This window comes from Azolla caroliniana, unplaced genomic scaffold, assembly GCF_043228905.1.
Source record: "Azolla caroliniana isolate FFs.n. ecotype wild unplaced genomic scaffold, voAzoCaro1.0.p SCAF_10, whole genome shotgun sequence".
Lineage (NCBI taxonomy): Eukaryota > Viridiplantae > Streptophyta > Polypodiopsida > Salviniales > Salviniaceae > Azolla > Azolla caroliniana.
The window spans coordinates 21,799,165-21,822,792 of NW_028230445.1; the positions used below are offsets into that span (position 1 = coordinate 21,799,165).

General features: G+C 38.4%; 3 protein-coding genes across 3 annotated transcripts; 1 reads left to right on the forward strand and 2 right to left on the reverse strand.

Moving 5' to 3' along the window:
• The first annotated feature begins 9,530 nt into the window (after positions 1-9,530).
• Positions 9,531-14,205, forward strand: LOC147859603 (protein SMAX1-LIKE 2-like). Its single transcript, XM_087326163.1, has 3 exons — positions 9,531-11,334; positions 11,999-12,425; positions 12,603-14,205. The coding sequence occupies exons 1-3, from the start codon at positions 9,869-9,871 to the stop codon at positions 13,809-13,811; spliced, it is 3,102 nt and encodes a 1,033-aa protein (XP_087182289.1). The 5' UTR covers positions 9,531-9,868; the 3' UTR covers positions 13,812-14,205.
• Positions 14,206-15,500: 1,295 nt separating this feature from the next.
• On the reverse strand, positions 15,501-18,827 carry LOC147859604 (pentatricopeptide repeat-containing protein At3g09040, mitochondrial-like). The gene has a single exon (XM_087326164.1). It carries the CDS (start codon positions 18,664-18,666, stop codon positions 16,120-16,122), a length of 2,547 nt encoding a protein of 848 aa, XP_087182290.1. The 5' UTR covers positions 18,667-18,827; the 3' UTR covers positions 15,501-16,119.
• A 1,641-nt stretch (positions 18,828-20,468) lies between these two features.
• Positions 20,469-22,756, reverse strand: LOC147859605 (uncharacterized). Its single transcript, XM_087325882.1, has one exon. The coding sequence runs from the start codon at positions 22,469-22,471 to the stop codon at positions 21,017-21,019; it is 1,455 nt and encodes a 484-aa protein (XP_087182008.1). The 5' UTR covers positions 22,472-22,756; the 3' UTR covers positions 20,469-21,016.
• Positions 22,757-23,628: the final 872 nt, after the last annotated feature.

The following is a 23,628-nucleotide window of genomic DNA, read 5'->3' on the forward strand; positions in this document are numbered from 1 at the left end:
TGGCATGACATCAAGACATCTAAAAGAAGCATTTTCTATCTAGAAAAAACTCTTCTCTTTGTGTTGATATCACGTGGATAATATATATGTTTTTATCCATGTAAAATTAAAGACATTGCAACTCTTTGGACTAGAATTTTGTATTATGGATCAAGTTTCACAATTTCTTTTCCATGTGTGTTATCCATCACTTCTTGTGATATAATCTATACGATGACTTTGGGAGTCCCGTTTTATGCGTTGCATCAAAGTGTAGAACATTTCCTTCGTGAATGCTCATAGAAACTTTTGGTTCAAATTGAGAACACATACTTCTTCAAGTTTGTTGTGATTTAGGGAGATGCATATTGTTATGTTTCATTAATGAATTTAGATGATTATATTATAACTTGAAATTAGGAATTGGCAAATTATAATGGTCAATGTTTAGTTCAATTTTAAAGCAACTCAAAGAAAAGAAACAAAGATGATGATTGCGTCATTAAACAAACATCCAACTTTCCACTAACATGACCTTTATTATAAACTCAAGTAGGTTGATAGTTTGTACGAATAACCTTTTCGCAAACATCGTCTTTACTAATCTTCACCCTCCCCAAGCAAACACATTCTCACTCTTTATACACATTTATTTCATCAAGCACATGTTGATGTGGGGTGTGTGTGTGTGTACATACATCGTAAAACCTTTCATGAGACAACATGATCAAGTTCTAAGATAATTTCAAAAGTGAACAATAAGCAAATGATGTTACCTTGTGAATATCACGAAACAAAGGGTATGAGATGTAATCAATGACTTCAATCTATGTATCACAGTGTATTATGTATAGATATACAAGAAATACATATAAGTACCACAGATATATTATGTAGTGTGTTGCCTTTTTGCTTCTTTCTCATTTGGTGGCCCTTGGAGTTGCCCAAAACCAAATAAGTGAGAAGTTGCATTCAAGCGGTCACTCTACATATTTCTATGGCCCTAATTGCTATCGAAATTGGTGAATATATGTTTCTTTCTTTTAATTATACATAGGAAGTTAGCAACCGAGAGGAAAATTGCTTTGTCCTAGGAGAAAAATCCTTAGTCCTCGGGGACAATCCCTTGGCTTGGATATTTATAAGTTCCAATTCACGAGAGGAAGGTGCACAATATCTTAGGAGAACTATCGGCAGTCATATAATACGCATATTACGCGAGCATAACGTGATAGACAAGATACTATAGGATCGTGCATCATCGATGACCTAGAAGGAGGACAATATGATGTGTTCTAAATTCATGAAGGGTTGAACAAGATATTGAAGCCAACAATTTCTTCCGCGTGGCGATTGGAATGTAGAATGATTGCTTGCTTCCTTTCTAAGCCAAGTTGATAGATCATAATAACCAAAAAATAAAATTGAATGAATGCTCAAAATGATGTACTAATATCGGACTACCCAGTGGGCACATACCTTTTTGGAGTCACATCAACTGCCACATCTCTTCTTCTACTGCGTCCTACTAGTTTTTATAATTGTTTGTGGGGTGCATGTGTGGGGACAACAAAAAGAAACAAAAGGATTGTGAGCCAAGCTTTCAAAGCTCATTTGAAAAACTTACAAATGACTAAATATACATACATGCAAGAAGAGCCAATTAGAATTAAGGAGCTGGACCAATGTGCTTAGGATATCAATTTGTGATAGTCGCACATAGATATGAAAAATTATTCCCCTACACGAGAAATTGTGTACATACATATTTTTCGAGTGCTTTGTATCTTAAACGGGAAACTCATTTCGTCATTTAAATAACTAAATCTAGTAACCATGTCCTAAAGCTGGGAAAAATCATGTTATTGGGTCATCATTCTCTTGTTCCAATAAACCAAGTGTAATGGCATTCAACCAACATTCAACTAAGCCCACCACCATATGTAATTGGTTTCACAAGGTTTCTACATGCTTGCTTGAATAGCTTGTTTGCATATATTTAAGAGATTCTAGAATAATCCCCCTCCATCATACAAGGGCAAGTGCATGCCCACACAAGTGACAAAACCACAACTCTCAATTGTTGTTGACCTTAGTAAAAATTGTTTACTCATTTGTTCTATCAAAACTGAGTGTATATCTAACCTTTATTTATTTTTTCTTCCCTTCATCCCTTGCCTCTTATAAAATTTACTTAACTTTCAAATGTCAATTCAACACGAGTCATTTGTAATATCATTATGATGGAATGATTTGTTTTTCTTTAAGTAGCAACTTGCATGCAATGGATTGGAGGCCAAACTATTTTATAATCGAGCATAAAGACGAGTTAAGTGGTGTTTGGTTCTTGGTTCTATACTTTCTATGAGGATTTGTAATGTGATCATCGATGTATGTGGCATGTCCTATATAGACATCATGAGCCACAATCCACTCGCGACTATGAACTCAACTGCTACACGAGAGCATAAATGTTACTCAATATTGGTTAATTTTTAAAGACTTATGATACATCTTTGAATGCCTTTCCCATCTACAAGTGGGACAAATGCCTCTTTATCTACTTTATCATTTATAAGTGGGCTGATGTACACACTTGTGCGAATCAAAATTTTATAGTGAAAGTTTTGGTACAAGTTGAAGAAGGATGGAAACATTCTAGCACTGTTGTTGAATGAATTGTAGAAAGGGTAAACCAAATTCCAAGAAAAGTGGTGCTTTCTGAAGTTCACAACCTTTGTTGGCCAGAATCTCCCAACTTCAAAAAAATTAAAAACTTTTAGTTTGCTTTTCATGTCAAAAGGAAGTTTCTTGCAATGAAGAACCAACCATTTCTTATTTTTACTAACTCTGGGTGAGATTAAAAAATCTCAAGAACCATGGGTTGAAATGTTTTATGGATAAGCACATTTACATTTGGATATTTAAAAAGTATGTTGTCATTATCATTGTGCACATGATAAGTAGTTTTGAAAATACCTCTTCTATGTTAAAAAAAGATCGTAAATACTCTTTCCTACTTATTTAGTACATCGTATAAAGCTGAAAATGTTGGTTTGCCTTCCAAAGAAATTTGCATATATGTATCTAAAATGTATAATGGACAATGGCATCATACTTTAGAACAAATTTGTATCCACTTAAACATATCATGACCTCATGTTAGAAATTCACACGAATGATAGAAAATAGTTTATTTTGTGTACACGTGTGGATGTAAAAGACATTGTTTTATTATGACGTATGAGCAAAGCAACAACATTTACACTATTCTTGTTTCAACAAATTTGCCTCCATGGCTCTTGTGTATGTGCTTGGTGGTGACATACCCAATCTGTCTTGGCTAATGCAAAATAATATACCTTATACATGTTGGGCAACACAAAACAAATGTCAATAAATTAAAGGAGCAGAGTATGGATGAACCATGATGATGAGAGCCATGGTCAAGAATCACACTCAACTTGTTGTTTAGCCTCCTCGGGATATTGCTATAGAAAGATGAGAAACAAACACATGGGTCATCCATATCCTTCTAAAGATAACTATTTTGAATATAAACACCAAAGAGATCGCATGTGCCTTTTCACCAACATGATAAAATGCATATTTAAAGAAAAACAAACTCTGTTGGTCAACTATATCTTGACATATTGAATAGCTTATGTGTTCTTCACATTCTTATTTTTTCCATTTGGAAAATTGTGGTTCTACTTCGGAAGAATAGCAGACTCATATAGAATATGATATCGTCACCCTCATGCCATTTAAAGAACAACAAACTCCGGATGACATTGGTCAACTATACCATGAAAACTTGAATAGGTTATGTGTTTGTCACATTCTTATTTTTCTCCATTTGGAAAATTGTGATGCTACTTGAAAAGAATACCAAATAGAATTTGAATTTGTCACCTTCATGGCATTTAAACTAACAACAGACATTTCTGTTACATTCACAAAAAACCATAACCATCATGAAGCCCACAACACAATGACTCCGACAAATTTATATTGAAGTAACAACAATAACAATTGGTGTTAAGACAATCGTGGAAAAGAGATGAGAGAGAGGTGGCAAGAACATGGGGAGATGATAGTGGATGTTGTTAGTCGAGCAACAACAAGGATAGATCATAGGAGCATGCAGGGTGAGGGGAGATGCATTTGGCAATAAATGCTTTATGGCATCCAACACACTAACGTTATTGCTACAATGGTTTCGAGTTTATTGTTAAATTTCTTCTAAATGTTTCTTTTATTGCAATATTGTTTAAACCATTGAGTCAACAAAAGTTGCATTGTTGCTAAACATTGGTACCACTTGCAAGTAGGTTTGTCTTCATTTCGTGCTTGCATTACATGTAGATTATCTTCATCTTGAAAACATCATGACATAGCCCTATTAATATGCAAGAACTAAATTATTAAAGAATCTAATTCAAGAACTACATTAAGAACTAATTAGCTTCTCCTGTCTCAAATCAAGCGCAAGTGACATGGTTTTGGTGAAAAAGGAGATCGAGTTGTAGAATATATGTATTCGATGCTTAATAGTCAAACATGGTAAAAAAAGAACAAGTAGGCATTAAACACGAAATGCAATAAAAGAGTTTTCTTGCATAGCTTAGGCAAGATTATGTTTGACTAATCGATGCAACAATTTTTTAATATGGTATGTGTATGTTTAGGAAACCTGTGTTTAAAGTTAATTAGGCACGTCCTAATAAGATGTCTCTTACATCAAATATTGGAAAATGTGATATGAAATGTATTAAGTGTTTTTGGTTGAGAGAGAACTAGACGTCGTGAAACATGGTGATGACTTATCTTAGACACGTGGAGTCACTTATATGTTGCCAATCCATAAATTTCGGTTCTACACATTAATTTTTATGCCATGATTCTTTCAGATGAACTATGTGGCATATCATTGCATTGAACTAATGACATAAGGGTCATCATAATCGATGCATAGTATTTTATGTTCATCATTCTCCTTGTTTTGGGTTTTTATGCATGGCTTTAATCCAAAATATGTGTGAAAATCATGTTCTTGTACATATCAAACCCACTTGATTAGAAGATTGTTATGTATCAACAACCCCACCTGATTCCATCTTTTCAAGTTGTAAGGATGTAGAAAAGTTAAGAGTGGGGGGATCGATATCGTGAAAATAAAGAGCCACCTATTTCCCTTTTAAAATCCTAAATGGTCACGTCCTAACATACTAAGTTATGTGCATAAGATATTGTAGCACAAGGATAAACTGAACACTAGTAGTAAAGGGGTTAACCTATTGGCTATGATATTAGTTGTGAGTTGGCCCCAACAACACGACCTTAATGCATCCCAAAAGACATTGTTTGAGTAAGTCCTTATAGGTTGCATGAGTTCATAAGAAATGGGATCCAACACCCACAATCTTTTTACGCATACTAGTTTTCCACACAAACATATTTTTTTAACCAATGGTGATATTACCATTCACTTATTATAAGTTTTCAATATCTTCAATCTCTTCAACAATAGCACAATTCTTGCGCCCAAATGTTTTATCAAAGGCTCACCTTTATAACACTTATTTATCATAATCTAATTACTTCTCCTCATACTAACAAAGATAGTTGTGTACTTTCTCTTTTTCCAAGAAATTCTACATAATCTTTACCTTAAAGGAATCCCGTTGGATAGTTCTTTATCATACTAGTGTCTTGGACATATGAGAATCTTAGCCTCAATTTCAAATGTTTTAAATGATCGTGTGTATTGTTATTGACTCCTCACCCAGTTTAAAAGGATCTATTTTCGCATACGTGTCCTTTTTTCTCTTGAACTGTGGTCCATAACCTTGCCTAGTCACGACATCAAACCCCGTTGGGTGAATCGTGTGGAAATTTCACCAATACATCATCAAAGCCAATCTTTCCTTGGTATATGATGCCAACTTAGGAGGATCGTATTGCAAATAAGCTTGTTGATGCAAAATTTGACTAATTTTCAACAACATGCGGTAACTCCAAAGAACCAGACATTTCTATGATTGAAAAGGAGTTAGAAAATTTTAGTTCTGTCTTAAAAATGTTGAAACTTGAACTCATACCACCCTAAATAGATTACCCTTGTGATCTGGCTAAAAATGAGTGTTTGATGCTTGGGCTCTTAAACAAGTATCTTTAGCTTGAAGGCATACTTACACAATACACTCTAGCACAAGGTCAACATGTTTCTTTTCCCTATATTAAAGAGTTTAAACTTGCAAGAATCACAGTTGATTTACTCTATTTGCTAGCATTCCAATAGCTTTACACAAGTGGTGACACTTCTAGGTTTTTGGTTGCAATCGTATTGTATTAACTTCTACTAGTTATCAGTAATAGAAAAATTACCGAAAGGGCATAAGTGTTTGGGGACCAAATGGGTGTCAAACTTGTTGTTTGGGAGCATTAATAAAGGAGGATACATATGGCGAAAACAAGACTTCGATTTCGATTCTTGTGATTCGATAAGGCTAAAATAAAAGCGAAAAGCTAATAGCGAACACCCTTTGTTTTTAGTTAAGAATGGGTGGATGTGAGAGGACCTTTGAAGAATTGAAGGGGCATTTTTCATCAACTTTTGTTCTTGTTCGGGCAAAATGTGATATGGGACATCGAGAAAAACAAAAGACACTTTTGAACTTAAAAAAAGAGATCCATTTCCTCTCCCTTTGACTGTTCTTCTCTACACCTTCTTGTTTTCGTTTATTTATTTATTGTGTGTTTTTTTTTTCCTCCTAAAATACCGTTTCCCCTGGTTGATGCACACGCGTCCTCCACCGAAAAAACAAAAATATTAAAATATGCTCATATTTTAGAGATATTACAAATGTGCATATGTATCTTTTCAAGTTTATCAAAACGTTACTTGGTCAAGATTATCAAGCTCCTCCTAATCACATGGAACTATAAGATTGAACATTTAATGAATGGGACATAATATACCTTTAGAGGCTAAATTAGCTTAATTTGTCGAATTATGATGAATCACAAGTAATCTAGAGTATACATATTCGATTGGGCAAACTAGGGTAATGCATACTCTTAAGTATATCTTACTCCGATTCATCTTAATTGTCATGTGATAAGGAGCCTCAGCTTTGATCAAGCATTTGCGGTAATTCTGAAATAAACAAAAGTATTTTCGTAAAGATATGTTGTACATACTTATATATATTTTTTACTGTAAAGCTAATGAATATTTGTATAAAGTTCACAACTTTAGCTTTATACCAGGTCATATGATCCATCCTAGTTGTTTACGCAAAATGAGGCAAATGAATGTACCTTAATAGTGTCTTGATGTTGATATAACATGAGTGTGTGTGTGTGTGACTAGTATATCCATACCCCTTGAATGTGGTCATATAGCAAATGAATGTAGCTTAATAGTGGCTTGATATTGGTACAACATGTGTTTGTGACTATTATATCCATGCCTCATGAATGTGATCACATACCATTTTTCGACAAATCTTTTTTCTTGATTTCTACTATGTCTTTCTACATCAAGATACTATATATCCTTCTAATTTCTGGTAGTGGTTTGATAGAAGCTAGCGCGTTGAGACAATTTTCCATTAAGTACCCATTGTTATGTTGAAGATTGCATGAACCGTCTATTGCTAGATTGTGCATTCAATATATATTGAAAGAATAATTAGCTAGTATACCAAGCTAATATGATATAATGGTCATGCTCATTGCTGACCATGAAATAGACCTTCTTGAAATACTTGACAAGTGTCCATCAAGTATAGAGGATGTTCAAACAAGTTCACTGCTTTACATGAGAATGCAAGAGTGATCGAAAGAGTTGAGGCCTCGAGAATGACGTACCCCTTATTGTTGAGCGTTTTATGTAATGACAAAAAGAGATTTCTGTGTTTAAACGAATTGTGAGATGCCTAAGTTAGGTGTTAAGGTAGAAGTCATTAGTATCCTTGAAAGACTTAGAAGATATAAACCAACTCTAAACAACCAAGTCAATAATAGCCCACAAGGATAGTAGAGCACTAGAAATATAATACGGTGGTGTGGTGTAATATAAAGACATATGTGATCTTGCAATATCGTCATTGCCAGCTAGAGACTCCATAAAGATTATAAAATTAATGTGGTTTAATAATCATGCATAGGCATAGGAAAATCTTCCACCAAAATCAAGGTCTATGGAGTGGAAGTCCTTTAAAATGTTGTCGAAAAGACTAGGTGATTGATCTAATCCATTCCATTGATGGTGGTTCTGTGCCTGCGTGCGTGCTCACACAAACAACTAAACAAAACAAAGTGCAAATTGCATAAGGGCTCCTTGTTCAGACGAATCTCTCACTATTGCAGAAAGCAAAAAAGACATATTGTCTTCTTCCTAGAAAGTGTGGTTATAAAGTCAAATTTTGAATGGGTTTGTCAATTCAACTTTAGTTGTTGGATAGTTCCATAGAGACTCACATTGATCTTGTTAAGAGTTCTCGCGCAAGAGGACAAGCATGAGAAAAACGCGAGTTCAACCAAGGACTTGGAGCTATGTTTTAAAACTCTCGAAAAGAGGGAAACATTAGTTGCACTACACACTATACTATGTTTATAAGGGACTACTAGATAAAAGTGGCTAGACGTAAAGTTAAGTCGGACATGTCAGCAAGTTGACGAAATTTACGTTAGTAGGTATCCAAAGCAAGCCACACATTGTTCATGGAGAAGGCAAGGTTGAATTGCTATAACATCCATCACACAAAATGTAAAGCGCCATGAGGCAAGCTCAAAAACGGTTACCTACTGCTATGAAAGGATACGAGGACATTATATTAAATCCACGTAGGTTCAGAGGGATCATGAATATGGAAACATAGGTTGCAATCGAAGATGGGGGAAGGTTTGTAGAACTTAGGGGAAAAACAAAGCGAAAACAAGATGTCAAAGGTCAGTTGTGGCATGGCAAGGGTCATACAAGTGTTACAGTAAGATGGTGAGTTCTGACACGAGGTGCTGAAAAGAAAAGAAATCCGCGCTTCCGGATATGTAATTCCGATGAAGGGGCTACGGGCCGGACGACAGAAGCTCGAGTTTGTTCTCGAGTTTGTTCGTGGTGTGGGGGGTGGGGGTCTTGGGGTTCATCTTTGGACACGTGACAGGAGTTAAAATAAAAAGAAAAGAAAGGGTTGTGGAGAGATAGATGGACATATTATTGGTATGAAGAGGTTAGTGGAGGGAGATACATACATACATACATATGTAACATAAACATTGAGGTATTAAAAGGAGGTGCGGTCACGTGAGAGCACGTGACCAGAGACGACAGTGTTAACTACAGGGGGCCAAGTTCCACCCGCCCCAACCCATAAGGGATGGATGGAGGGGACCGCATAATGTGAGCTGAGTCTTCCACCTCCTCCTCTTTTCTTTTCAAGCTTTTCTTAATTTTCTCTAAGCAGCGATTAAGGATATCAGATTGAAAGGCTTTGCGGAATACTGTATGTGCAGTGAAATACATACATACATACATACATACATACATCTGAGAATCAATGGATTAGTTAGTAGAAACCCATAATTAGCAGAGATATGAGATTGAGGGGCGTCTGATTACTCGGACTGTGTGTGGGTGTGTGTTGTGTGACACGTGCTGAAAAAATTGGAATCGATTGGAATTCCATTAGCAGATCTAGACTCCAGGGGCTTTTTCCCCAGATTAATTGATTGATTGGTTGGTTGATTGATTGATTAGTGGAGGCTACCTACGAATCCATCCATTTCTTTAAGCAGGGCAGGGGAGTGGGATCAGATTAAGGAGGAGAAGGAAGAAGAAGAAGAAGAAGAAGAAGAAGGGATTTATTTGAGGATTTAGAATATGCAGCAGCAGCAGCAACGAGCGAGCGGGGGGGGGCCGGTGGTGGCGGTGGTGCAGAGCCTGACGCCCGAAGCGGCGCGGATCCTGAAGCAGGCGGTGGCGGAGGCGGCGAAGCGCGGCCACGCGCAGGCCACGCCTCTGCACGTGGCAGCCTGCCTGCTGCTCGCACCCAACAGCCCTCTGCGAGCCGCATGCCTTCATGTCATCACTAACAACAACAACAACAATAATAATAATGGTAATGGTGGCCATGGCGATGGCGGTAATGGTGGTAGTATGGGCCCCGCCGCCCATCCATACAACAACAACAACTGCGATGAGAAGGCCAATGAGCGGGCCACGCGGATCGGGATCGGAAACATGGGCCCCTCCTCATCCTCATCGACCCATCATCATCCTCTGGGCATGGGCATGGGCATGGGCATGGGCATGGGCATGGGCAACTGTGGCATGCCACGCTGCCGCGCATTGGAGCTCTGTTTCAACATTGCTCTCGACCGGCTCAACCAGAGCCAGGCGGCTTCTTCAGCCACGCCTCTCCCTACTACTACTACTACTACTACTACTCCCTCCTCGCCTTTCCTTACCACCCACAGTAATAACAGCTATGCCCCCTCCTATTCCAATGCTCTGGTCGCTGCCTTGAAGCGCGCCCAAGCCCACCAGAGGCGAGGCTGCCCAGAGCAGCTGCAACAGCAGCAGGCGCAGGCCCCCCTTCTGGGAGTGAGAGTGGAGCTCCTGCAGCTCGTCGTCTCCATCCTGGACGACCCCAGCGTGAGCCGCGTCATGCGCGAGGCCGGCTTCAGCAGCACGGCGGTCAAATTGCACCTCGAAGAAGAAATCATCATGGCCGCCGCTGTTAACCATAACCATACCACTACCACCACCAATACTACTACTACTACTACTACTATTACTACTACTACTACTAATAATAATAATACCACCAATATAATGAACTCTGTCAATCCCCCTCTTCATCATAATCAACAGCAATTGATGATGATGATGAACCATTGCAACCCTAGTAATATTATTGCTTACAATTACCAGAATGGCAAATATGCCTGCAAAGAGTATATGAACCCTGCTGTTACCACCACCACCACCATTGCCGCTGGTTCAGCACACCATATTCACCCTGTACTTAATAACAACGGTCATAATGATGCGCTTCTCAACAATCTTGAGCACCTCCACAAGTTTGCTCATCCTCATCCTTCTCCACCTCCTCCTCCTTCTCCTCTTCATCATCATCATCAACATCATCGTCAATATGGAGATAATTATTCACCTGCAAGCCAATATATGACGATCAGTAGTAGTATCAATCCACTGCCCAACCATAACCATAGCGATAGCCATATTAGTCATAATCCAGCCATGGGTCAGATCATTAATCAGCGTCATGAACCAGTGTCAAGAATAAAGCATCATGGTGCCTCCAGCTGTTTAACACCTTTGAGGTAAATAAGAATAATACTACAGTTATTCATACATAATTCCTTTCAATGTTAACGCAAGACATTATAATGTAAAACTAGTCTCAATTAGCGTATCTCATCTCACGGCACTATATTCCTTCTCAATCCAACAAATTCAATATAAACTTCATCTGAATATAATATGTGTTTTTCTAAAAACCGATTTAGATTGAGAAAATATGAGTTCGTCATAACCATAATTGCACATGGGAAAACATGAATGATGTAATTGGGCATGCCTTCATGGAAACATGCTTCCTCTGGCACATTAGCCACCCTGCTCAATATAATGTTCGGCCAGGGACACAAGGGCAATTTTGGGCTGACCATTGATCTCTCATGGGAATTCAATTAGCTCTCCCAGTTTGGGCTCACATGAAAGAGTAGGGTATACTCTGGTATTATATATTCAGGCTTTTTTTGTGTGTGTCAGAAAAAAATAACTTTGTAAAATCCATGGACTCATTCTCGTTAAAAATGATCATTGATGCATGCATGGGATGGCTGTTTCCCTCCTTATTCCATTTAAGGTTGCCCTTAAATCATCACATCCTTAGATCAATGAATAATATAGTTGGGTTGAGCTCTGTATATGCATCTGCACTGAAATTCTGACCCGAAATTTGAAAAACGAATATTCATGTAGGTATGAAGGAAGACACAATTCGGAGTCGCTAACATTATCGCTACAGAGGCCTCCATCACCCGAACAAATTACAGTGCATCCAGAATCGAGCATCAGTTATATGCCTCCTGAATTAGAGCTGGAGACCAATAATATCGATTCACGACAATTCTCGGACACATCATGTTGTTCGGATTGCACGATGAAGTACGAGAAAGAGGCTCACTTAATGATGTTATGCGAAGAAGAGCGATTCTACAATGGGCATGAGTCAAATTCACCCTTATCCTGTTCTTCTTCAGTGGAACCCCCGACAAATTGCACTACAATTGTAAAAACAAGCCCTCCATCTGATGTTTTTCAGCTGCCTTCATGGCTTCAAAAAGCTCTTTCGGGTGTGGGTGGTGAAAACAGAGTCATTTCAGCTTCAACACCTAGTGCTGCTCAGGTAACTATTTCAAATTGCCTTTTATGATTGATTGTAAGGAAATGGAGTCTATCTTAAGGCCTCTCTAAGGATACATACTACTGTTATATATCTCGTGTTTTTTGTCATCCAAATTGAATTTTTTTGACTCATAATAGGGAGCTAATTTTTTAATCTTTGTACTGTAATGTAAACTAGGCCACCAGAGAGAACAAGATAGTATCCCAGAGATTGAAAGAGCTACAGAACAAGTGGAGTCAAGCGTGCAAGAGTCTTAATCACAATGGTGCCCATTCGAACAATGACAACTATGTTATCCCCAATCTAAATCTGTCACTAGATTTACAACTGCAATCATCCTCTAGTTCTTGCACCCAAGCCTCTTCCATAAATCCGCCTCCTGAGCCTATATTAAATGTTCAGAAGAAATCAAGGTTGAATATATCTGAAAATCCTGCTCGCCATCAGAAAAATGGAAGTATGGATGACGATGATGCTCTCATGAGACTTTGCAAAGGGCTTCACAAGAGAGTGAGCTGGCAACCACGTGTCATCTCCACATTGGCCCATACCGTGGCACTATGCCGATCAGGTCTGGGAGTTAAGAGAGGCCTGAAAGGTTCGACCAGTTCATCATGGTTACTCTTCTTGGGTGAGGATAGGCATGGCAAGAGAGAGATGGCAGAGGCATTGGCAGAGCTAGTATTTGGAGAAGGAAAGAAACCCATCTACTTACAGTTCAATAAACCCACACTAATTTCATCATCATCAGAACTAATTTTTAAGAATGCTTTGGGTCTTTCCGCCACTAGAGGTAAGATGCCAATGGATAGCATGGTAGAAGCTTTGAGGGCAAATCCGTCTTCAGTTGTTTTGTTTGAAGATTTGGATTGGGCGGATTCAATGTCTCGAAACGCGCTATTGAAGGCCATGGAGAAAGGAAGAATGGTGGACACTAATGGAAGAGATGTGAGCTTCAACAATGCCATTGTTATCATGACTAGTAGCTACCCTGGGACTAATACTAATTCTCAAGTTGGAACAAAGTTACATCATGTTAAAGTAGAAGAACCACCTCCATATTGCCAACAGGAGTCTTTAACTAATATGCACAATAAGAGAAAGGGAGGATTATCCGATGACCTTAGATATGGCTCAACCACTAAGAGATCTTGCCTTAATGCTAGCGTATGTCTTGATTTGAATATGTCGGCCGAAGAGAATATTACCAATGATGTCCCTGTAACTGACCATCACTGCATTACTTCCACCAATGGAGTCATCAAATCGCAATTCATCATTCCTGAAGATGAATCGGTGCTACGAGCATTTGCAAATAAACAACATTTGCAAGGCTTCTGTGACCTTGCTGATGCTGTTCTTGTCTTCGACCCACCTCCTGTTTAATCAATAACTATAACATTGCCATCAGATGGGCAACATTCATGCCACTCAGCTTGAGGAGCTTTGTTAAAACAGTGCCTCATTTATTCGAAATTAGAGTCTTACTACCTTGAATGCAGCCGAATACTTCTTCATACATTATTCATCGGCATATCCAACCTGACCTCTTGCCTTATTGGACTCGCTCCGCCTGTCTCTATTAAAAGATTATATCCTCCCATGTATCATATCACACAGCAAACATGTATCTCACATCAACTCCACTATTACTGACATAAGATGTGCCATGCATATGGTTCGCCAAGTGCATAAAAATAGTTCTGACTCATAAAGCATTCTTGAACCTTGCTCTATATGTAGTAATTATTTTACCTTAGTATATTGTTCTTTAGCTTTCTATCTTGTAACAAAACTATGAAGATATCCATTGCTACTTCTATGCAATGCACCATCCCAAGAGAGTGTCCACCGAAATCAGGTTAATGGTTCATAATGCAATATATAAAAAGATATTTTGTTTGTTTATTGAAGAGAAGATGGAGGTTTATTTGAAGAATATGTTTAATCCATGGTCTTTCATCCTACATAATAATGTTGAACCACACCAGAGCATACAAATCTGCTAGCATAGTAAAATGGCCTCATGTTGGTAAGCGTTCATCAAAACAAGGTTGATAGTATTTTAATCAAAAGCCTAAATAAGTACTCCCAATGAAGTCTTAAAACCGGTGTATTCCATGAATTTTCATACAAAACACACCCATCTTTGCAAACACCACCAACATGACGTAACCAAATTACATAGGTGTCCACTCCCGTCAGCATGACATGAAAATCCACAATACACAATTAGAGATCAAGCAATAATGGAAGAGCAGGAATGGGGCCAATAGACTTCACCGACAGAATTATCCATGGTCTGTATCTGAGTAAATGAAAGACTTTCTAGTTGCAAAACCCGACTTAAGCACGAAAATTTATTATCATGATGTTTTGGGAAAGTACCTTGACCTGAGTCTGAAGACCAATATATTTCTTACCCAACTTCCTCAAGAGTCAAGAGACACAGGGCGAAGTTGTTTAAAGACAGCAATGCAACCACACAAGCTTAACAAAGTTCAAATCACAACTTTCTTTAGCCCCATCCCTTGTGATTGGCAGATATATCTCCATTCTGGATCGACCTATTCCAGAGATCTTTTGAAGACAAATTACAATACATCTGACTTGAAAATCTTACATGCATGGATTATAAGATTCTTTACACACTTTATATTCTTATTATATTGACTTTTTCCACTTGTTTACATTTATTTTGCTTTGATGTTCTCAAAGACGAGACAAGATTTTAAGACGTAAGTTCTTGTTTGGCCTTATAGGCCATGCTTCTGGCTTCTTAAATGATGTTAATATTTCTTTCTTTCTTCAACAGATAAAAGCATATCTCCCGCTATTGCAGGTGCTTCCTTGCTTTGGAGACCTCTCCGTTCTAGATCAACCTATGATAGAGATATTTTGGAGACTAAATACAACATATCTGACTTGAGAATCTTACATGTACTCTTATTCCTTTTTTTTTTTACTTAGTTACACCTATTTTGGTTTGTAGTTCTCAAAGATGAGACAACACTTTAAGATGCAATCTCTTATTTGGTCTTATAGGTCATTATGACCTCTTAAAAATGTTAATACTTCTTTCTTTCTTTGAATATCATCAGGGAGTTCTTTTATCTGAACCATCCAAACTGCACAGACTCCTTCGAATCCAAGAAGAACTTTTGGCCTTTCTTACCACTTCAATTACGGCAGATCCCCAAGAACATCTTTCTCTTTCTTGAAAATTATGTATCTTCTCATACTTCTCATTAATACTGAACTTCATCTCTTCGGTAAAGGGAGTGATGCAGTAACCTCCTTGAAATTCAATCCCATTGAATTTCAATAGGAGCACTCTGACCCCACTGAGCTTCGTCTCTTCGGTCAAGGGAGCGATGCAGTACCCTCCATGAAAGTCAATCCCATTGAATTTCGATAGAAGCACTCTGACCCCACCTCTTGGAGACCTCAACTTTTTCTTCTTCTTTGCACAGATTTCATTTCTTGATGGCGAACTACCTCTTTCATCCATCCAAACTCCTGTTGATTTTGCAATCTCTTTCCTTTTTTAACTCACTATTGCCTTCGTTTCCTTCCATAGAGGACGACTGCAGACAACTGGTCTCAACTATGCACAGAAATAGTGTACCACACACACCTTAAATAATGACTATCCTTTTATAACATTAGCCTCTCTGATGGTGCTAACAATTTATCACAGCCTCACAATCCTTTCAGCATCCTCGAGGCTTGCAGTTGCATACATGTTCACCATACGAGAATAAGGTCTACCATCAGCTCTATCTAGTTCTATTGCCTTCTCAAAAGCCCATCTTCCAATATGCACATTACCCCATTTTTTACATGCACCCAAGAGCGTGCACCATAGTGGATGATAAGACGGCAGTTCCCTCATTACTTCTATAGCCTTGTCGAAACGTCCTGTCCGGCTGAACAGACCAACCATGCAAGTGTAGTGTTGTATTTGAGGAGTGACACCATATCCTCGTCTCATATTTTCAAAATACATTTCGCCCTCGTTCACAAGGCCAGAATGACTACACGCACTAAGAATACAAAGAAATGTTACTGCATCTGGAGAGATACCCTCACTTTGCATTTGTTCAAAACAATCTAGAGCTTCTTCAACGTGCCCCCTATGAAAATACCCTTCAATGAGTGCAGACCAAGAGACTACATCCCGAAAAGGAAGCTCATCAAGAACTTGTTGTGCTTTATCCAGCACACCACATTTCACATACATATGCACCAATGCATTGCCGAGCGTAGAATGTTTCTCCAGCATCCCCTTGTTAACAATGAATTCATGAAGTTGTTTCCCAATATCAAGTACTCCTCTGGAGCTACATGCTTTAAGGATGCAAAAGAAAGTTATTCTATTTGGAGAAAAACCATCACTTTGCAGCCTGAAAAACGAGTTTAATGCATCTTCTGCTTGACCCCATTGAGAATATCCTGCAATAAGTGCATTCCAAGAAACCACATCTCGGATGGGAATTTTGTCGAAAACCTCCTGTGCCTTTTGCAATGCACCACACTTACCATACATATCGACCAAGGCATTTCCAATGACCATATGCTTTTCAAGAAGCCCTTTAGCGATGATTTCATCGTGTATTCGTTTGCCCCTACCAAGTGCTCCTGTGCTTCCACATGCCTTCAAAATACAAGTCAATGTAGTCTCACTCGGGAAAACACTTTGACTGATCATCTGGTCAAAACAGCTCAATGCATCTCCTCCCTTACTCTGCTTGTTATATCCTACCATCAGTGCATTCCATGATACTACGTCATGAGCACAAAGGCTGTCGAGAACTTTTTGTGCTTTTTCTAGCTCGCCACATTTGGCATACATATCCAACAATGCGGTGCCAAGACGAGCATCTTTATCCAACAATCCTTCATTCATTATGTCACGGTGTATTTTTTCACCTTCTGCAATGGCTTCTATAGAGCCGCATGCCTTTAGTATGCATACAAATGTGATTATGCTTGGTGAGAGGCCCTCCTTTTGCATTCGACGAAAACAATTTAAAGCCTCCGATCCCTGCCCATCTTCAGCATACCCTGCAATCAGTGCATTCCAAGATACCACATCCCGAAAAGGAAGGACATCAAGCACTTGTGCTGCTTCTGTGATAGCACCACATTTTACATACATGTCAATAAGAGCATTTCCAAGCACAACACGTTGCCCTAGCAACCCTTTCCTGACAATCTCATCATGAATTCGTCTACCATTTTCAGCACTATGAGAATTTCTACAGGATTTCAAGATGCAAGTGAAGGTGACAGTATTTGGGGAAAAGCCATCATCACTTTGCATCTTTTGAAAACAATGCAATGCATCGTCACACTTCCCTTGGTGGGCATAACCCGCAATTAACGCATTCCAAGAAGCTACACACCGCATAGGAAGGTCCTCAAAGGCCTCTCGAGCTTTCCCTTGCTGACCACACTTAGCATACATATCCACCAATGCTGTACTAAGAACAGTGTCATTCCTCAACAAACCCTTGTAAAGAATCTCACTGTGAATTTGACAACCTTTATGAAATGCTCCCATGTTGCCGCAGGCCTTCAAAATGAAGGTGAATGTGATGGAATCCGGGGAGATACCCTCATTTTGCATTCGTTCAAAACAACTTAAAGCCTCTGAACCCATCTCTTTTTGGGCATATCCTCCAATGAGAGAAGACCACGAGACTACATCCCGGATAGGAAGCTCATCAAACACTGTTTGTGCTTTGTCCAGTGCACCACATCTGACATACATATCAACCAAGGCATTGCCAAGCACAACATGTTTTTGGTGAAGAAAGCCCTTTGTAACAATCTCATGGTGGATTTGTTTACCTTTTGCCAATGCTCTTATGTGACCACATGCCTTCAATACACAAACGAACGTGACCTCATCTGGAAGAATACCGTGGTTCAGCATCTTCTCGAAACATCTTAATGCTTCCTCCCCTTGCTCATCTTGAGAATATCCTGCAATGAGTGCATTCCAAGCGATGCCATCTTGAACGGGAAGCTCTTCAAACACTTGGCACGCTTTGTCCAGCTTACCACATTTTGCATACATACTCACTAGTGTGCTTCCAATATAAGGATGCTTTTCAAGCAACTTTTTCCTTAGAATGTCCGCATGTAACCTAATTCCTGTCTCCAGATCCTTCTTCTTAGCACAAGTTTTTAGTAAGGAAACACAGGATACACACTCCGCTTGGTAATTTGCCATTCTTTTCCTCTCTCTCTCTCTCTGTATCTATTAGATACATAAGGATACTGACGACAATGAAAGAGAAAGAACCCAAGCGTGGAATAGGCTAGAAGCATATTTGAGACAGAGTACTTGCTCAATTCCATCAGAGAAGAGCATGATTTATGAGTGAACCGAATTCCATTGAAAACCAACTGGATGCATTTCTCCAAGTATTTTCTTCCTTTCGACAACATGAACATAAATGAGAAACTCAATTCTAGCATAGACCCAACATAAAAATCTACGCAATGCATCCCATCATCATAATCTTTGGAAGTGTGAGAAAATTCTTCATTTATGGACTAAACCAAATGGCTATTTTAATTAGAATAAAAATTTGAATAATCTTGAGTGGCCAATATTTTCTTTTCTTTTAATTGGGGATACTTAGTGTAGACATTGTGATGATTTGGTTGGCCTTCGAAAGTGTTTTACTGTTGTTGTATGACTTGATAGATGATTCGTTTCTAGGTTGTGATTTTGCAATTTGTGGACATGTCATAATTTTGGCAAGAGTTCTTAGGATCATCTTTCAATTCAAAAGAATAAGAGTAGTGAGGATGGAAGTCTTAAAAAAGAATTCATGAATGACGTATTAATTTTAATTTTTGGATCTCCAAGTATGCGGTGGTTCTATGTTGAATTTCTTTCCTCGTAGAATACTAAGGTAAATTGTAGATGAGATTATGAATAGCAATCCATACTATGGTTTATCCAAGAACAACATGTTCATTTCAAAATACAAGAATGATATTAAATGTGATTTTGATGCAACCAATGGAATGACAAAACATGACAGAGTATCATTGTATGCTTGTACCATGTGGTTAATCTTTATGTTTCCCCTTCTTTGCATTGTAGCATTCTTTGGAATATCATGAACATTGAACATGCTTAGTTGTACATAAAACTATATCTAATCACATTTGACCGAAGAAGATACTTCCACAAGTGATCCATTCCACTAAGCTTGTCACTCTTTCAAATGCCTAGTAATTTCCAATCTCTCTTAATCAAAACTTGTACAAGCAATAAGATTGATTGTTCGCCTCTAAAACAATTACTCTATGCTCTTTTGCAAATATATACCACGGGCATGTAGACCTCATCATGAATGCAACACATGCAACATGCCTTTTAGTGAGTCTATTTTTGGAACACTGTCACACTTGTGTTCACTTAATTAATTGTATGTAAATTGTACATTTGTTAGTTTTTACCAAAGGAAATAGTAACTAAGACTATCAAATATTTTAATATGTCCAATATTATCATATGATATTCTGTTGATGCAATGGCTTTCATGCTCTTTAAGAATATTCATATGGAGATCATACATTCCATTAAAGTCATCCATAGCATGTTTATCTACCACAGTTTTAGATAATCACCAGTATATGGACAAGGACGTAGTATGAGTGTTGATGTATAACCATACCCTGATTGGTATCAATCTTCAAAACTACCAAAAAGTATTGCCAACAAATTCATTCTTCACAAGACTTGTAGACAACTTGAATAATACCAAAAAAAATTGCGATCACACAATTTATTGTTTTGTTGAAGAATCGTGTAATTTTGTCTTACCCTTTGTTCTTCTACTTCATGGAATAGCTACGAAAACATTTTGGTTTTAGAACTTTGAATTGCATTCACTTATGATGTCATGTGCAATAAATGCTACAATATTTCATAAACAATAATGGTGAACAAATGCCTTACTGGTAGCATTAAGAGAAAGACATCTCAAAAAAATCCACAGGAGTCCATATAGACAATTTTTAGTCATGCATAAACTCCCAATGAAAAATTAATCAATCCATAATTACATAAATCCCAAGCGCCAAATCACCTGGGAGCAATTGCCAACCAACAGTGATGCAAGCATCTGCAGAGGAAGAGATTCTACCCAACCAGAAGGATCTACTTTTGAAGCTTAATTCTTGAATGCTGGTTGTAACATGCCATTACGCTTTATGCTTTCCATAACCCTTACCATATATACGAATTAAATGTTGTTTTTTGACTTCAATATCCATGCATTCAGGATAAGAACAAAGAATGACAGCATAGAATTACATTGACTGTTCCTGCTTTCCATCATCATAATCTAGGAATTTGGCAAGCAATCTAAACTAACTGAAAAACATCTAGAACTATCCAAGACTAAAATCACTTGATGGGCATCGTCAACGAGCACATAAAAATAGCAGCAATTGCATACTTCACAAAGTCAAAACAATTGCCTTGAACTCATATGAACATGGCTTTAGTAAGTAGGAGTATAACCAAGTTGCAAAAATCATCAGGGCAAGCTTGCCCCACTTTATTCCTTCTTCCCTCCTATTGGACTTGCCTTAGCATTCATTATTGCCTTTTCAAACTCAGACAGTTCAGCATTAGATCCCACCGTTGATGTCAACTTACCCACTTCTGGCTCCTTTTTCAATGGTTCTTTCTTATTTTTCCTGGGCTCAACCTCACGTGAACCATCTTGTTTAATGTTCGGGGGTATCTGTGGAGTGGGCCTAGGGTTAGTTTGGTGTTTGTTTTCACCTATCCCATTCAAATTCCAATTACTCCTAATCTCCACTTGTGAACCCATCTCCTCCATAGCTCTCCTAAGCACTTGATTCTCAGCATGAATCAGATGCAACTGCCTTTTCATTGAATAGCACATGGCTGCTACTTGAGCCAATTCTTGATTATCCTCAAGCAAATTGATGTGATCCACATAGCCACTATATCCAATATTAGGGGGAGCTTCCGGCTTGCTTTCTTTTTGGTTCTGGATAGGTGCAGTTGATTCAAAGCTCACCTTGTCCAAGAGAATAGATGGTAGTTTTGAGAGAGAAAATGATGGTAATACACTATCCCATCCTTGAAAAACTTCTGGAGGTGGTCTAACACCCCAACGAACATTGAGCCTTGCATGACTTCCCAAGGGAAGTAGGCTATGAGCCATGATTTTACAATTGTGAAGACCAATATGGGCACCATTAAATGAAAAAGGAGAGGATACCTTGTGATAATCCATCTTAATCTTCTCGTTCTCAGGAGCTTGAAAGATCTCAGTTGTGCTGATATCTGATTCGGTATCTTGTTCTTTGAAATCATCTGGTTTCTTCTTCCGATCTCCATGAACTTTCCGATCTTTATCAAAGCCTTCTATCTTTAACAAGACATTAGACCCGATACCACTGACACCATTAGAATCAATCAAGGGACTAATATACTGAGATCGATCAGAGTCCTTCTTAATACCTACTTTTGAATCAACATTTGGAAGACTAAAACTGGAAAAGGTGCCAGTTTCCCCTTTCAAAGGGGTAGTAGAGGACATATCTTGCTCACCATTTTCACTCCAATGCAAGGATGAAACACCTTGTTTTGGTGTCCCTGAGACAAAATCGGAGATATAGACATCTTTTTTAATGCTAAAATCACCTACGCGTGGCCGGATCCTCAGAGAAAACAAAGGCTCTTTTCCTTTAGGTAGGAGGTGAAGCTCAGCAGTTAAAGTGAGTGAAGAGCCGCCTTGAGGAGAGCCCCATAGACCTAATCCTGTTTTCAATATAACTGACAATGGGTTTTGTTCATTTGGTTTGTACGCAAACTTTATAGAAGGACCAGCAGAGAAGAAAGTGCCCACATGAACTGAAAGATCTTTTTTTGTTCCTACAGCTATTCCTGATGAGAGAGGGATTGGCCCAATATTGAAGGGTACTTTAGCCCTCAGTAAAGGACCCTTTTCTTCTCTGAACTTGATTGATGACTTCATTTCTGCAGCAGAGAAAGCCCTTAAAAACCTATCTATCTCTGTCTCTCTCTTATCCTCGAACGACCCCTAACACAAACCCTAATCCTAACCAGAAAAGACTGGTTGCAGACCCCAAAGACCTTTGTTCCTGGGAGAATTAACAATGAAACAATTAAGTTACGATGTAATACTACCTCTTAGTGAGATCTTGAGAAGGATGGCTTCTGCATGGAGAGGGATCGAGCCCGCGAGGATGAACGAGTGTCCTGCATCTCTCTCTCTTTCTCTGATTATGATGATGATAAAGAAGACAAAAAACAGAGTGAGTGCAGAAATTGCAGATATAGCCCCGATTCTTTATGTATTTATCAGGTTCCAGAGTGCTTGGTCTTTTGATTCTTCAAAGGAAATTTAAGTAGCTCTCTCCTCCCCTTTGGACCTTTATAAACAGCTAGCTATTTTTAACGGCTCGATGATATGTATATGTAATAATGTATGTATGGGTAGATCACATCTCGGACGGCCGAGTGACTGAGTTGCTCGATCGGAGATATTTGAAGTGTTTAGCTAGGTCAGACATGTGTGAATAATGAATGGAGTTCCTTGATGTGTTGACTTGTTGACATGAATGAATGGACAACTAGATCGCAGATATGTGACACCTTAACATTCACTTCCTTGCTCCCTAAGGCTGAGTATGGGAGTGGCTAAGTAAATATCCTTCACGTTATTAAGGTTTCATGTAAGGTTTGACCAAAATGGACAACCTTGTAGCTCAATGTAGAAATTTGTCTCCTGATTCTATGATGAAACCATAACCATAACCACAACCATACGGTTCAAAGTTTTTTCCAGGATGATAGACTCTTGAGAAGTCTGCAAGGCCCCCTCCCTAGATAACAATGCCATAACACAATGCATTCATCTATAAGCCTCTCAAAAAAATCAAAACTTATTTTCCTTTCAATTAAATCTCTATGCAAACTATCTTATAAAGGACATGCTTAGGATATTTCCGAAAGATAAATATCTAAATATTTTGTATGAAGTAGACCATAAGTTCGTGTTAATAAAGGTCACAAGAAATATCACAACATTCCCCTTTCAACATCTACTCTACATTCTACATTACAAAGAGCTCACACTTACAACCTATCTTTGAAGCATTGTGACATTTT